At 42.8% G+C, this 16,083-nt stretch overlaps 2 protein-coding genes across 4 annotated transcripts in view; one reads left to right on the forward strand and one right to left on the reverse strand.

Moving 5' to 3' along the window:
• LOC131911219 (enoyl-CoA delta isomerase 2-like) overlaps nucleotides 1-16,083 on the forward strand; it is a 17,699-nt gene continuing 1,616 nt past the window's right edge. Inside the window, exons 1-7 of the mRNA XM_059263184.1 lie at nucleotides 1-149; nucleotides 3,806-3,883; nucleotides 4,190-4,378; nucleotides 6,534-6,603; nucleotides 8,590-8,689; nucleotides 9,670-9,790; nucleotides 14,512-14,601. Coding sequence (XP_059119167.1) covers nucleotides 141-149; nucleotides 3,806-3,883; nucleotides 4,190-4,378; nucleotides 6,534-6,603; nucleotides 8,590-8,689; nucleotides 9,670-9,790; nucleotides 14,512-14,601 — 657 coding nt within the window. The 5' untranslated portion in view covers nucleotides 1-140. The remainder of the gene's footprint in view (nucleotides 150-3,805; nucleotides 3,884-4,189; nucleotides 4,379-6,533; nucleotides 6,604-8,589; nucleotides 8,690-9,669; nucleotides 9,791-14,511; nucleotides 14,602-16,083) is intronic.
• LOC131911218 (testis expressed protein 56-like) overlaps nucleotides 4,106-16,083 on the reverse strand; it is a 27,564-nt gene continuing 15,586 nt past the window's right edge. The window contains exons 4-6 of one of the 3 annotated variants that reach the window (XM_059263182.1): nucleotides 11,845-11,943; nucleotides 10,432-10,534; nucleotides 4,106-4,575 (exon numbers count right to left, since the gene is read on the reverse strand). In XM_059263182.1, coding sequence (XP_059119165.1) covers nucleotides 11,908-11,943 — 36 coding nt within the window. In that variant the 3' untranslated portion in view covers nucleotides 4,106-4,575; nucleotides 10,432-10,534; nucleotides 11,845-11,907. Of the gene's footprint in view, nucleotides 4,576-10,431; nucleotides 10,535-11,844; nucleotides 11,944-16,083 lie in introns of those variants that run through there. The other 2 variants (XM_059263181.1, XM_059263183.1) reach the window with 2 other exon arrangements.

Below are 16,083 nucleotides of genomic sequence, written 5' to 3' on the forward strand. Positions count from 1 at the left end.
CATGAGGCCCTTAGTTTCACTTACAGAATCCGCCCCTGCCCAGCCCCTCTCACCGGTTCCAGCCTGTCTTAAGCGTCAGGGCTCAGTGTTCCCTCAACACTGGCCTTAGCTTCCGTGACCTGGAGACCGGCGCGGTGCTGATGTCCGAGGTAAGCTTGCAGCCTCAGCTTCTGGCCCAAAGTTGCCAGCGCGGTTTGTCGCCCGCCCGCGGAGCTGTCCACTCTGTCACCTGGTCTGGCTAGCAGGACAGCAGGATATTCTTTTGGCTGTTTTACAGCAAGAGAGCTCTAAAGAGTGACCTCGCGTATCTGGAAGGGTAAGGATGGACGTGCACAGGCCCCCTGGCAAGCCTGGATGAGATGTGAGCTCTGGTCCCCGGCGGCGCCCATGCCTGAAGGCCCAGCCTGGAACTTCCTAGGCCTCTGAGTACCTTGGCTAAGGCGACACTACATCCAAGAGTGCTAGTTAGCTGAGCGCCGCCTCACACTCGCAGCCCGTTATCAGCAGCGTGGGTTTCAAACAATCGGTTCGCTATACTGAGAGAAGTGGCTGGAGAGAGCGAGGCATATTTAACAAAGAACCCGCGCATCTGGAGCAAAGCCTGGAACCTGGTGCTTGCAGTAAAGAGGTGGCATGAAAAGGCACCTGAAAAGGCAGAACCTACCTTCATTTGAATAGGTGTTTACCAGTCAGTGGGAAGTTGCTTACAAGAGCCTTTCCTGAACATTTGAAATTTTCCTTTCTTTTTTCCTTGGAAAATGGCCCTTGTCAGATTTTTCTTTTTCGGAGGGGAAAAAAAAAATCTGTAGACAGATTTTATTCAGGAAACAATTGAAGCTAGCTTGTTGGGACAGCAGAAGGAAATAGAGATAAACATGGCATTTTGCTCTGTAGAGTTTGGGGCAAATCAGCAATCCTGCTTCAATGAAGGGCTAGGAACAAAAAGAAACCACTGTTTGCAGTCTCAAACTCTTTAGGTTCCCGGTGGCTCAGGTGCACCTGGGCAGACCAACGATGAGAGCCAGTCAGTGGGACTTTGAAAATGCCATGAACCAAGTGAAGCTCTGGAAGGAGACTAAGCGAAACTAAAACTCTATGTATGCACTGTCTAAGCCGTGTCACCCCGAGATCTGATGTTGCTTACAGACATTTTGAGTGGGCTAGAGAGACGGCTCCGCTGTTCAGAGCACTTGCTGCTCCCCTCAGAGGATCCAGGCTTGGCTCTCAGCAGCCACATCCCCTTCCACAACCATCTCTAACTCCAGTTCCAGACCTCTGTGGGCACAAGGCAGGCCCCTGGTGCATACACATACAGACAAAACACTCATAAACATAAAAATAAAAATAGCTTTAAAATTTTTGAGCTCCTTTTAACATGTAGCTTGAATGTTTGGGTTGCATGGTTGACCACTTTTGGGTGCACGTATGCATGCTTTGGGTGCATGTCTGCAGGCTTTGGGTGCATGTATACAGGCTTTGGGTACATGTATGCAGGCTTTGTTTTGTTTTGCTTTTTATATTAAGGTTAGGCCTTGAAATACCGTTAAGGCACAGAGTAGCCCTGAGCATCTCTCCTAATAAAGAGATGTAAAAGATATAACAGTCAGATGTTTGGTCCTTGTTTGATTCCCTCCGATTTGAATAAATCCACAGAAAGGGTATTTTGGGAAACTGAGGAAATTTGAATCTGGACTGAGTTTTAGCAACTATTATCTAGTGAGGTCCTGGTTATTGTTAATGGTGCCATTGGTTACATAGTAAAATGTGCTTTGAGAAATGCATAGTAAATATTCAGGGCGAAATTAGAGTGGTGTGCGGGATGTTTTAGATTTCTTGTAATAAGCACAAAAGAAAGAAAATAGGTAAAGTACATGATATAAATTTTAATAAGTGTTCAATTAGATTGCCTATTGTAACTCATCCTTTTGTGAATGTTTGGAAACTGTTATAATGATACTGAGAAAGCTGTTAAATTGTAGTGGTAAAGACGTCCTTGGTGTAGCTACTGCTCTGAACTACTGTTATTGTTTCATTATCTTCTAGATGATTTGTCGTGAGTATGTACAATGAAGAGTTTTAGTTGTCCAAAAAGCCTTTGCCCTCAGCTGCTGAGAGGTATTCCTAACCCTGTGACCTGTCATGCTTGTCCTGTACCTTTGTTTGCCTGGATTGTCTAGCAGTTGGTTTCGGGTACAGGGTAGCTGTAGCGCGAATCTTAAATGGTCTTATTAAGAAAAACCCAGAGCCAGGTATTGGGGTGAAAAACTGAGAGATCAGAGAAATAGGACAAACCACAGACAACCTTACCTCACCGACACCTCATTCTCCAAAAAGAGCTACTTCCTTTATATCCATGCCTATATGCCTTTCTGTTCTGCCATCTCATTTCCTCTCTCTGCCCAGCTACATCACTTCCTCTCTGTCTGTACAGACCTCCAGACCTTTATGATTAACTAGTGTTGGAATTTAAGGCATGTGCCACCATGACTAGCTCTGTTCCCAGTGTGGTCTTGAACTCACAGAGATCCAGATGTATCCCTGCCTCCCGAGTGATAAGATTAAAGGCATGTGCTACCATTGCTTGACCTCTATGTTTATTATAGTGGCTGGGTTTTTCCTCTGATCTTCAGATAAACTTTATTAGGGTGCACAGTATTTTGGGAAACACAATATATCATCACAGGTGGCCTAAGGTTAGGCAGGTTTGCCTGTATGTTACCAGTCCTGGCAAAGACTTCCTTGACTCTCCATGGGAGGCCTTACCCTCTCTGAGGAGTGGATAGGGGTCGGGGAGAAGGGGAAAGATGGAGAAGGGGAGGAAGGGGGAACTGTGGTTGGTACGTAAAATGAAAAAAACAACAACAACAACAAAAAAAAAGAGTCCTGGCAAAAACTGGACACTGAACCGGTAGAGAGCGTCTTTGCTGGCAAGACTCTGTGCATACTATCATGTACCCATCAGTCTGGGGCAATCTCTTTCCTAACTCTTCTGGACAGAACAGAAGTGTCACACTGGCTGCTGCTCTGAACTATCCTTTGAGCTTTTTTTGCCCTTGGCTTATTTATTTTGTATTCTTTCCCTGTGAGGAATTATAAGCATGAATACCACAGCTTGCAGGGATGCCATGAATCTCTCTAATGGGTTACTGAAGTGAGGCTCCAGAACACCCTCCCCCAGCACTCTCATGTCGTGCCTTGCAATCAGTGTCAGAAGTGAGAGCAGTTGGAAGAGAAGGACAACACTGTGGACTGGCTTCCCTGTGACTTCCCAGATGGCTGACTCCATTGAGTGACTTTGTGTGTATGAGTCAGAGCCTCCACTACCTGTGATGTTCAAGCTCTCTGTCCTTTCCTAAGTCACTCTATTACAAAATTTAAAATTTTTAAAATGCTTAAAAATCACTTCAGAAAAGGAGCTGTGTAGGGTATTTTATTCATCTCAGGATACCCATTCCACCTACCCTCAAACAAAATTAGTTTTCTATTTACTGGCATGACCCTCAGATGAACTTCCTGGAAACTAGGAACTGAAGACCCCATCCCTGCCTACACCAGCTACACAGCCCTTTGAGTAGTTCCCAGAAGTTTATCACTAACATTTTGGTTCTGTCCCCATAGATGGGACTTTAGAATATGGTGTGGACTTCCAAATGTTCTGTGACTTTTGAAAATTGGCTCAATGTTTTCACTTCCTGTGAAAAGTGTGATAACAAATTCAAAATTATTGAACTCAGGATTTTAGAGCCACCCTCTCAAAAGCTTTCTCTGGCATATTGCATATTAATCATCCCTGTGCTCTTTACAGGCCACAGAAAGACCCTGTAATATGCCTAAACCAGTTCTGTTTGATGTTGACAATAATGCCAAGCGGGACAGATGGAAGGTAAACTTGCTTATTGTTACTGACAAGAAGACAATAGGCTTAGTTTCTCGGTGAATGGCTATCCAGTTTTTTGAAGTTTTTTTTCTCATTATTGTTGCCAAGATTGGCACTGTACTCACCACAATCATGCCTCAGCCTCCCAGTGGCTGGAATTACACATATGGGTCACCTGTCCCATGATCTTTGAAGTCGTGATGTACCTCTATTGAATCAAAGGCTCTGTTCTTTATTGCATAGTGGTGTTTATTAGCATAGTATGTTTCTCAAATTACTTATTTTAAAAGCCAAAGGTCTTGTCATCCACAGGAAACTGCCAGGCAGAGCCATGCGGATCTGGTGTCCAGTCTGAGTCCCTCATCTAAAGCTTCTAGCCAGGGAAAGTGTGGAGCCGATGAAAAAGTCCAGGTGTCTAAGGACATTGTGGTGACCTCTGAAGATGGCATCACGAAGATTGTGTTCAATCGACCCACCAAAAAGAATGCCATAACTTTACAGGTGATGCTGCTGCCCAGGACACGGACACATTTTTCTTTCTTCTATTTCTTTCATTTATGCAACTGTAGAATTTCGGCCTTATTCCTATTTTTGTGGAAGGGGATTAAAGTGTTTGCTTAACTCAGTGGAGCTGGGAATTGTTTAGAACTTGAGAGTTTCCAGTAGATTCTATATATCCAGAAGACTATGAAGCTTTGCTATGAATGGAAGCAGAAAAGAGTTAAATCAGTCTAAATGAAAGAGCATTGATAGAAGATGCAGAGTCTGGGAAGCCATAACTAATGCAGAGGCTGGATTTATGAGACTCTGTGCTGGGATCCAAGGGCACTGGCCTTGAACATTTCTGAAAATCTTGCTGTAGTTTTAGTGTGTTTTCAAAATTGGTTTAAATTTTACTTTAATAAGATTCAATGTGGGTTAGAGTTATGAGGAGGGTGGGTATTTCTAAAGACACTGGAAAAATAGAAGCATGTACTTAATACACGAATAATGATGTGACTGTTCCCCTCAAGGCAGGGGACAGGAAATAATTCCTGAGAATTACAGCAAGAGAGACATGGCAGCCAGGTGACTAGCTAGAGCCAGGGCCAGGAGAGAGATGGGTCAATTTAGATTCTCCTGCTTATCAGCTGTAAGAACTTACCAAGTTACTTCTCAACTTTCTCTACTCTTTTGTTAAATAGTGGTGATAAGGTCCTTGCAAACAAATATAAATCTCTATGCAGGAAGTCCTGAGTCTTGCATATTGTAGTGTGTAGCTATAACTACCCTGCCTACACAGAAGTGTCTCAGGGCAAACATGCAGGAAGTTCTCAGAATTAGGTGCCTTATCCATTGGAAAGCACATGAACAACTTCACAAGATTCTTAAGGCTCCAAATGAGCATGCTGTCCCACATTACAGATGGCAGCCTTGATCCCCAGTTCACCTCCAAGCATCTGATAAATCCTTGTAACCAGGGGGAGGGGCTCAAGTGATTAACTTATTATCAGTGTAGTTCAAGCAGAAATTTCAAATTGCCCTGTGAAGCAGTTCATTAAAATAGGGCTATTATTGCTCTGCTGAAGATTCCTCCCCTCACTTCCCCCCTCCCCTCCCCTCCTCTCCCCTCTCTACTCCCTCTTTTTGTATGAAATTTTCTCTTCTTCCCCCACTTCTTGTACACAATTAGGGTTCACACGGATAGAAAAGCACAGAAGGCAGCAACATGAAGACACTCTGGGGAGGTTTATCTCCCATTAGGGGGACCTCCTGCACAGAGATTTATATTTGTTTGCAAGGACCTTATCACCATTATTTAACAAAAGAGTAGAGAAAGTTGAGAAGTAACTTGGTAAGTTCTTACAGCTGATAAGCAGGAGAATCTAAATTGACCCATCTCTCTCCTGGCCCTGGCTCTAGCTAGTCACCTGGCTGCCATGTCTCTCTTGCTGTAATTCTCAGGAATTATTTCCTGTCCCCTGCCTTGAGGGGAACAGTCACATCATTATTCGTGTATTAAGTACATGCTTCTATTTTTCCAGTGTCTTTAGAAATACCCACCCTCCTCATAACTCTAACCCACATTGAATCTTATTAAAGTAAAATTTAAACCAATTTTGAAAACACACTAAAACTACAGCAAGATTTTCAGAAATGTTCAGGGCCCTTGGATCCCAGCACAGAGTCTCATAAATCCAGCCTCTGCGTTAGTTATCACTTCCCAGACTGCCCAGGACACTTCTCCTTCCTTGAAGCTCCAGCTGAGATGCTGTTTTAGGGACAGTTTTCTCAGCCACCTTCCCTCTCACCTGCTGCAGCAACCTCAACAGTTCCTGCAAGCTGTGTGCTACCTCTTCCCTGCCCCCACCCCATCCCTGTTGGGCACAGTAACTGTCCAGCTGCATGGCACCAGGTCTGTGTCTCTCTTGTTCGCTTTTGGACACAGTGGCTGCTTGGTGCATCTGCCACAGCACCTGTACATCATGTGCATCCAGCGGTTGTTAGAGGAGCAGAAATCCTCTCAGGCAGCCTCTTTTTTGGTATCAAAATATAATCTTTATAGAATGCTTAGCACTGTGTTGAGAGGAGTCTTTCAAACTGATACAGTGGCCCAGTCCCCTGGATGGTGGATCTCATTTTCATTTTTTTTTAACCTGCCTTTTCATTCACATAGATGTATCAAGACATTAAGCTTGCACTTAAAAATGCCAGCACCGATAACTCAGCCATAACTGTTTTCACAGGTAAGACTTTCTCAGATGCAATTTCTGTTTAGAGAATCTCTTAGTGTATAGGGAATTGAGTGATAATGCTTGGAGGTCTTTTCCAGTATGCAGTGGACTAATTTATAAATATACCATAATATCATGGACATAGGACAAATATTCTTTGATAATGATTCATGATCGATCGTATGTCCCAACCTGACTGGTACAGTAAAGTTTATGTGTCTGTCACAAGAGTCAGGGCAGAAAACAACTCAGCAGTCCAAAAATGGATGAATAGAAAGCTTTTATCTATCCACAGATTCTGCTCAACAATGAAAAGAAATAAAAGTCTGATACACACAAGCATGTAGAGGAGTCTTTAAAACAAGATTCATCAAAAGCAATAAAATAAGAGTACATGATGTTTGGTCCAACTCATGAGTTCTACAGTATTGGACAGAAGTCCTACTCTGTTGATGGAGTCTGAAAGTAACTTCATTAGGCCAGCTGGCATGGCAGGGTAGAAAGAGCATCTGGAACATTCTGAGGTGTCAGTACCATAGCCCCTCGTAACTGAGTGCTCCTTCCTGTGGTTTTGCACCCCAAACTTTATGTTACATGTCATCACCCTTGGTCTAGAAATAAGTAGAAGTGTCTAGAAAAATAACAGTATATTTTAAATAACTCTTACATAGTACAATGTTGTTATTAAAGTTGGTTACTGTAAATACCTTACCTAATCTAGATATTGAACTTAGTCACAGGTATGTGCATATAGTCACTCTCAGCATCTTCTGGGAATTAGTTCCATGACTCCCATCAATATAGAACTTTTCACACTCATGTTCCCTATATAAAATCATGTGCTACTTGCATAGAAGGCCCATACATCCCAAGGATCTGAATCCCCTCTGGGTGTCTTATTAGGCCTAACACAGAATGATACTATGTCAATACTGATTACATTATTTAGGAATGAACAGTCATGAGAGAAAAAGCCTGTGACTATTCAGTACAGATGATTTTTTTTTCCTCAAATATTTTCTGTTGGTTGAATCCACAGATGTAAAACCTGAGGGTATGAAGGATCAACTGGAAAGGAGAAAACACAATACATACTGTAGAGCCTGGTACCATCCCCATGTTTCAGGGATTTTTGGACCATCTTGGAATGTATCCCCTGAGCATAAAGGGGAAACACTGTGTCTTCTTTTGGCCTGGGATCACTCCTGTATTTTACAGTTATCAAAACTATTTAAGGGTGCTAGGGAAGTAGCCTGAGATAGAGTGCTTGCCTATCATGCAGGAAGTCCTGGGTTTGATCCCCAGCATGGGCACTGTGACACAGGACTTCAATACTGACAATCAATGGGTAGGGGCAAGAAATCAGCAGCCCAGGGTCATCCTCAGCTACATGGAGAGTTTTGAGGCCAACCTGGGCTACTTCAGATCCTGTCTCAAAACAAAACTCATTAAGAAGTATCCATTTCATTGTAGGCAAACTATACTTTAATAAACACACTCCTTCAGTGGCTCTTAACATAGAGACAGTGGCTCTTATTGTAATCTAGACAGCCCACAGAGTCTGGCTTCTCATCTTGACTATACCAGCTCCCCCTGCACCCTGTTTTTTCTTTGCTTCAGCCCTGGGGGCTCTTCTTACAGTCTTACAGTTGTATAGACCCTGGAGACCTCAGACACAGAACCTCATCTGTCCTGTTGCGTCTCTGCTAGTCTTGCCTGCTCTTCAGCTCTCAGTCCAGCTGTCCCTTCCTGAGTGAGCTCCACCCTGAACACCCCAATAGACCAACCCTGTTTTGTAGTCAGACCACATGTCCACCTGTCATGTTATAGTCACACCATCTGTATTTAGTTATGTTCTTGCTAGTCCCTAGTGTGTAAATGAGGCTCCCTAGTCTGCTACTACTACCTGGCTGAGCCCTGCACACAGCAGATACACAGTAGCTCTAGAGTGAGTAGATACATCACCATGAACCATGACTCTTGATTGACTGTTCACAGGAACTGGTGACTACTACTGCAGTGGGAATGATCTTACTAACTTGATTGATGCCACCGGTGAAATACAGGAGGTAGCTATAAAGACTGCTATGGCACTGAGGTAAGATTGACATGTGTCTGATCCCAATGGATTCATTCTTTTTTTCCCCACTTTCCCATATGTGCTCATGATGTGCTTGTTAGTGTACATGTTTTGCATGTGTGTAGGCCTAGGTGTTTGTGGGTATGTATATGCATATGGTTGTTGAGTCCTAGGTAGACATTGGAATCATCTTTGATTGCTTTTCCTATTTATTTAGACACATTCTCTCAAAATACAGAGCTCACTCACGTGGCTAGCCTTGCTAGCCAGCTTGCTCTAGGTTCCCACCTCCACCTTCTCAGGCCAGAATTACAAGCAGGCCTCCACACCCGTCCAGCACTTGTGTGGGCTCTGGGGATCCCAATGTCACTCCAGTTCTCATACTTGATTGACAGATGTTTTAAATGATGAGTCATTTCCTCATTCTCCCAAGAGGGTTCATTCTTAACACATCAGTAAAATGCCCACTTGTCTGTGCCGATGCGCTTACTTGTGATTCCCGGTCAGATCCCGCTCTTCCTCCTGTCCTCTACATGAGGTTGACTGGAAAGTGTGAGGTGAGAAAGAGGCAGAGGGAGTCTGAGTTCTTGTGCAGCAGCAGGGTGAATGGACAGTGCCTGTGAGTGCTGGCTGTACTCGGGAAGTAGTCTTGAAAGGTGCTGAAGGAGGTTTGAGGCTTCGGCTTCCTATCCCAGTTCTGCTGAGTCTCTCCATCCCCCTGTGCTGTAATATGCAGTCACGCACCTAGTCCCCCACTATGGTCTCTCAGGTCACAGATGGCCCACTCCTGAACTCACTGCTCAGAAAAGAGTGTGAATCAGGCTCAGCTTGTAGGAGTCCTGGTCTGACCTTCCATTAGGCCCCATATACAAGGACCTTGGTTTAGTCTGGGAAGGTGACCCTTTAGGGTGGTGTCAGCTTTAATTTATATAATCCTTTCTATGGTCAGGTAGTGCTACTTTGAAATATGTAATGCTTTCCTATTTCCATTTCTGTAGGGAATTTGTAAGCTGTTTTATAGACTTTCCCAAGCCTCTGGTTGCAGTAGTAAATGGCCCAGCTGTGGGAATTGCTGTCACTCTTCTGGGACTATTTGATGCTGTCTATGCATCTGACAAGGTAAGTCTCTTCTCGGCTAATCAGTAAGCTCCTGTGATTCTCCTTTACAGTGACTAGAACTAAACATATTATGGGCTAATGAGTTAATGGTTGTACTGGTTAGTTTTTATCAACTTGACACAAACTGGAGTCACGTGGGAAGAGGGAAACTCAGCTGGGGAATTGCCTCCATTGGATTGTCCTGTGGGCTTGTCTACAGAATATTTTCTTGATTAAGGATTGAAGTGGGAGGTCTCAGACTGCTATAGATGGTGCCACCCATCAAATGTGGCTCTGGGTTGTATTAGAAAGCAGGCCCAGCAAGTCATAGTGAGCCAGCCAGGAAGCACTGTTCCGCCGTGGTGCCTGCCTTGGCTTCCCTCAAGAATGGACTGTAACCTGTAAGCCAAGCAATTCCTTCTCTCCATGTGGCTTCTGGTCAGTGTCTTATCACAGCAACAGAAAGCAAGCCAAGACAGTGGTAGGATGCAGTAATTTAGATCGTTCATAAAGACTTAGTCTCACTTGACAGATTATGTTTTTCCTTGATTGTTCATTGATTTTCTTAAACACATACATTATTGTAAACATTACCCCAACTCTGGTGGTTCTGTATTTTAACCAGAGTTTAATATTTATTCAATTTTTATTTTCAATATTACCTCCAAATGCTCAGGACATGATTGAAAACTTGAAGGAGAGGTGGTAACCTCTGTGGAGGTTGCTTGATCCTCTTTTCTTAGTTCAGGAAGTCCAGTATTTAGGCTTCGAAAATGAGAAGGGACTGTGATCATTCACTACCCTCCCTCTATTGCATACTAGAAAACTAAAGCCTCGAGCAGTCCTGAGTCCACAACACAGTTCAGACTTGTGTTCACCACTGTATTTAATACTTTTAATTTTTATTCTTACTGCACTGTCTCTCTGTGGTGGCCAAAAATGAAATAACTTGATCAGATGCAAAATACAAAGAAGAAGATTTAAGTTTAAAAAACTGAGAGTAAGGTTGTGATCAGTAATGGAGCATTTATTACCTAATGTGAGCAAGGCTCTGCATTGGTTCCCCAGCAACATCAGGAGGGAAGGAGGGAGGGAAGGAGGGAGGGAGGGAAAGGAGGAAGGAAAGGAACCATTTTGTTGGGTGGGGGTAATGTGACTGAAGGGTTATGTAGCAGATACATAGGGCTAAAGGATCTAATGTACAGTATGTAGATTATAGTTAATAATAGTGGGCTACATCCAGAAAGTTTGCCAACTGAGTAGATGTATTATAGTTGCCCCTGGCTGGCGTGTGACTATGTGAGTTAAGTTAAAGAAACTGTTTGACTATATGTATCTCATAGTAACATGTCTAGCTGTAAATACATATTGTGAAATTTATTATTTGGGGAAAAAATCACTCAGATGGAAACCAATGCCAGCATTTGGTTTCTATACCTTAGCAAATCTCACCAGTCCCTGGCTGCTGAAACCCTAGGCTGTTTCTGAGTTTTGTTATTGTAAACACAGATGTGATGACAGTTATCTTAGGGATTACCCCAGAATTATAGACCAGTAGCAGGTTATTCTGGTGTCTTCTCCTTAGGAAGTGCCAAAGTTTCCTGGTGAGCCACTGAAGAGATTCCCTTGGTTTTTATTGACTTCATAAACAAATACTGTATTGAACAAGGGGCTCACATTCAACCCTATTAAAACACCCATCACTATGCTGTGCTCTGTGATGGGTACCGGTCTTAAATACTAGCGACTAAAAATGCTAGTAGCATCTCTTATCAGCAAATGCACTGTTTCCATGTGAATTTTAAATTTGTTCAAATAAATGTTTGCATGCTAACAGTGTGCTGGCTACTCTGTTAATACACATTATACATATATACATTTCACACAATACACACAGCAGCCCTATGAGGTCATACTAGGTTTACAGATAGAGGAAACTGTCATAGGGAGGGTAAGGGACTGTCCCAAAGCTTTTAAACACTCCATTGCTAGACCCTCAGCCCTTAACTGCATCCACCATTCCATCTCTGGAAATGAGCAATGTAATAACTGCTCCTTGCCAAGTTTGTATGTACCTGTTTATGGTTCCTTAATTGTGGCTGCTTTTCTGATTATATTCTTGAAGCTACGTTGACTGATTATATTCTTAAAGGACGTTTTCTTGTCCAAGGTCTCTAGGGTGAAAAGAAATGTGACATTAATAAGAGTATTTTATGTTTTTGTTTGTATGTAGCATATATCATATGTTCTCACAAATATGCTTCAAAATAACTACTATGTCTTACTATTGGAAATTAAGCATTTGTCTACTTATATCAGTGATTCTCTTTGTAAATATTTATTATTCATCAAACATCAAAGCATATATAAATAGATGAGTATGTTTGCTTATACCTATAATCCCAGCACATGGAAAGCTGAGGTAGGAAGATTATCATGAGTTCAAGGCCAGCCTATCTGAGTTATAGAATAAGACCCTGTCTCACAAAATTTTTTCTTAAGTATAGAAAAAAATGAACATATTTATAAAGCAATTGATCAAGAATCTAGTGTAAAAATTGGCAGTGAGGAGAAATAAATAACACACAAAAAATGAAACGTAATGGCTCCTCAAACCATGAGAGAGAGTATTAAAGAGAGAGAGAGAGAGAGAGAGAGAGAGAGAGAGAGAGAGAGAGAGAGAGAGAGCTCTGAGGAATGGGCAAGACAACTTATCAAGCAAAGCATTTGTCGCTGAGTATGATGATGGCCTAAGTTCAAAACCTGAGTGAAGGAGAGAACCAACTCCAACAAACCATCCTCTGGCCTTCATACACACACACACACACACACACAGAGAGAGAGAGAGAGAGAGAGAGAGAGAGAGAGAGAGAGAGAGAGAGAGAGAGAGAGATTGATTCATTGATTGATTGATTGATTGATTGATTGCTAGATGATAGATAGATGTAATAAATTTGAAATGGATGGAGATGTGGGTATAATGATGTGTGGGAGTAATCCTAGTAGTTAGGAAGTAGAGAGGATAGAGGGAGGTCAGGAGTTGGTCATCTTCGGCTACATAGCACATTGAAGTCCACCCTGAGCTACACGAGACCCCTTCCTACACCCTTCCTCACAACTGGCCTTCCATACACAGAAAACAAGGGCAGCAGGTTATGATGGCTCATGCATATAATCCCAGAACTTTTCTGGGAGGCTGAGGCAAGAGATCTGCTTTAAGTTTGAGGCCAGCCTGTGCTACATTACAAGACCCTTTATTTTTATTTAAAAGTAAAGATAAGCCACAGACACTGACCAGTAAACATTCTTTGCATGATATTCACTGTAATCTTGTCCATAAAGAATTCTTACAATTCAAAAATAAGGCAAATAATTTAAAAATAACGGGAAACATGTTAGCAGTTACTTCACCAAAGATGATATGCTCATGGCTATTAAGTATGCAGAAAGATTCTCAACATTATTATTCATAAAAGACATATAAACTGAAAACATAAGGTACTACCGTGCATGTAGTGTCTGGATTAGGCTACAAGGACTTCTGGTGACGCTTAACAAGGACATGGAGCAGGTGGTGCTCTCCTACCTCAATGTGGGATGTTGATGTCACAGACCCTCTGGGGAAGAGGTCAGCATCTTCTTTAAGATAAACATATACTTTTCTCACAACTAGTGATTCCACTCAGAGGTAGTTACCCATGAGAATTGAAAGTGTACACAAATATTCACAACTACTTTGATAGACTTAATCGAAAAAGATTAGTTTTTCCGGCTTCATTGAGGTATTATTGACAAGTGGAAATTGTATTATTATGTCAAGCAGGTCTATGGTTCTTGACTGAACCTACTGATAATAACCACAACAATGGAAACAGTGCATGTAGATTTAAAAAAATGATGACACAACCACACAGCAACAGAAACAACACAACAAAGGTGCTACCAGTATGCAGTGCAGGGGTGACTCCCAAACCTGACACTAAGTAATGGGGAGCAGCATTGTATCTAGGATTCCATGTGTGTGATGTTCTAAAAGAGGCAAGACACCAGGGGCAGAGAGCAGATAGTGATGCATGGGGATTGCCCACAGGGACCATATGGGAACTTTGAGGATTGTAGATATGTACTGAACTTGAGGATGGCTATATAATTTTCTCTTTTAAAAAATCCATTGATAACACACTATAAGTGAATTGTATATGTATAGAATAACACAAATATTAGTTTAAATATCTTCATTCACAATAGTGAACTACCACAGATAAGAGCATTGGCTGTTCTTCTAGAGGATCTAGGTTCGATTCTTAACACTCACATGGTGCCTCACAACTATCTATAACTCCAGTCACAGGGAATATGACACCTTTTGCCTCCATGGTCACTGCACATATGTGGTGCACAGAAGTACATGCAGGCAAAACAGCCGTGAACATAAATAAAAATAAAATGAAGGGTAAAAAAAAAAGAACAGTGAGATGGGCATAGTAATATATACCTGTAATTTTAGTACTTGAGAGGCTAAGGTAGGAATAGTGAGATCTAGGCCAGCCTGAGCTACAGAGCAAGACTATCTGAAACAGAGAGAGAGAGAGGGAGAGAGAGAGAGAGAGAGAGAGAGAGAGAGAGAGAGAGAGAGAGAGAAGAGGAGGGGAGGAAGGGAGGGAGGGAGAGAGAGAGAGAGAATTATAAAGTTAAAATAGTAATTTTTAAATGCTTTTCTTTTCTCCCCCCATCCCAACCAGGCAACATTTCATACTCCATTCAGCCACCTCGGCCAGGGCCCAGAAGCATGCTCCTCCTACACTTTTCCAAAGATAATGGGCTCAGCAAAGGTAACTTAGAAAAAACTTAAAGTGTAGTGTGTCTGTCATCTTTGTTGCCAAGGCAAGCCTGTACTCTGTCTTCTTTCCCTTGGGCAAAGCTTGCAGGGTAACTCTTTGCTCAGCAACATGAAGGAACCCAACTAAGGGGAGAGCTGATGTAAGGCAGGGGTCAGGATATTTTCTCTGCAGTCCCTAATGCAGGGACAGAGTCTGACACCTGGTGGCCTAGAGCTGGAGCACTGGTGGCAGCACAAGACCTTGTCCTCCACAGCTGTGTGACATTCCTTGAAGGCCCAAGACTAGGAAGCCTTTACAGATGTGATCAGCTCAGAGCCACCTCACTGTGTGAATGAGCAGCATCCTCTGAGATGACATGGTGACGACATCCTCTCTTTGGGGCCATGTTGTTGCCGGCTCTTAGCAGCCCCATGAAGTCGTAGTCCCTGTGACTCCCAGTCAGAGCTGACTTTTACCAGTTGTTCTGCCGTGTGCTGAGACTCCCAAGGTGGCCCATGGGCTGCTCAGGTTTAGCTCTGTATCTGTGCAAACCTTGGAGTGGCTCTAAGGACACTGGGACAAGACTGGAGGGGGGGGGCACGACTGAGGAAGGGCTTAGCAGGCATTGGTTGCCCTCTCCAAGTGTATGGGGGGAGATACTGCCTTGCTGACTATTAGATTTTTTTTGTAAATGCCCCCCATGTGCACACATGTATAATGTATATCCATACATTACATTTTAAGATTTATTTTTAATTTTATGTATATGAGTGCTTTGCCTGTGTATATGTCTGTGCACTGCTTCATGCATGGCGCACAGGGGCTAGAAGACAATATTGGATCTCCTGGAACTAGAATTCGGTATGGTGTGAGCCACCATATGGGTTCTAGGAGTCTAACCTGGATCCTTTTCAAAAACAGCCACTGCTGTTAATGGCTGAGCTATGTCTCCAGCACCAACATACACTTCCTTAACCTCATCGCGCTGTCGTCAAAGAGCCCAACCTATTAATCAGTTAAGCTCTGAAAAGTTGAGCAGAACCCGCTCTTCAGACTGCAATTGTTTGGAATGTATTTACTTTTCTAAAAGAGAAATTGCAAGGGTAGAGCAAACATTTGCTCATTACCCTCAGTTTTTATAGAAATGCAATGTAAGTCCTTCCTGTGTCCCTTCAGTCACATGAAAGTAACTTGAGTATCTGTGTAGAAAAGGAAGACACTCAGAGCTCGGCCCTAGAGCAACCAGATAGACAAGGAAATTTTGAATGTTTCAAAAGGTTGACCCTATGGCCATAGTTTTTCGATGCCACCCCCACCTTGTTATCATTTACATACAAATAGGAAACCACAGTTATCAGGGGTTCAAGTCATTTCTGCCCTGGGATTCCCATTCTTGCCTCTCCAAGGCAGACCCTCACAATAGCAGCTGGCCTTCCAGCACCTCATGAGACAGAACCAGTTATGGCCTCAGCTGTTTGAAAACCCTTGCCCAGC

The sequence above is a fragment of the Peromyscus eremicus genome, chromosome 5 (genome assembly GCF_949786415.1).
Source record: "Peromyscus eremicus chromosome 5, PerEre_H2_v1, whole genome shotgun sequence".
Classification (NCBI taxonomy): domain Eukaryota; kingdom Metazoa; phylum Chordata; class Mammalia; order Rodentia; family Cricetidae; genus Peromyscus; species Peromyscus eremicus.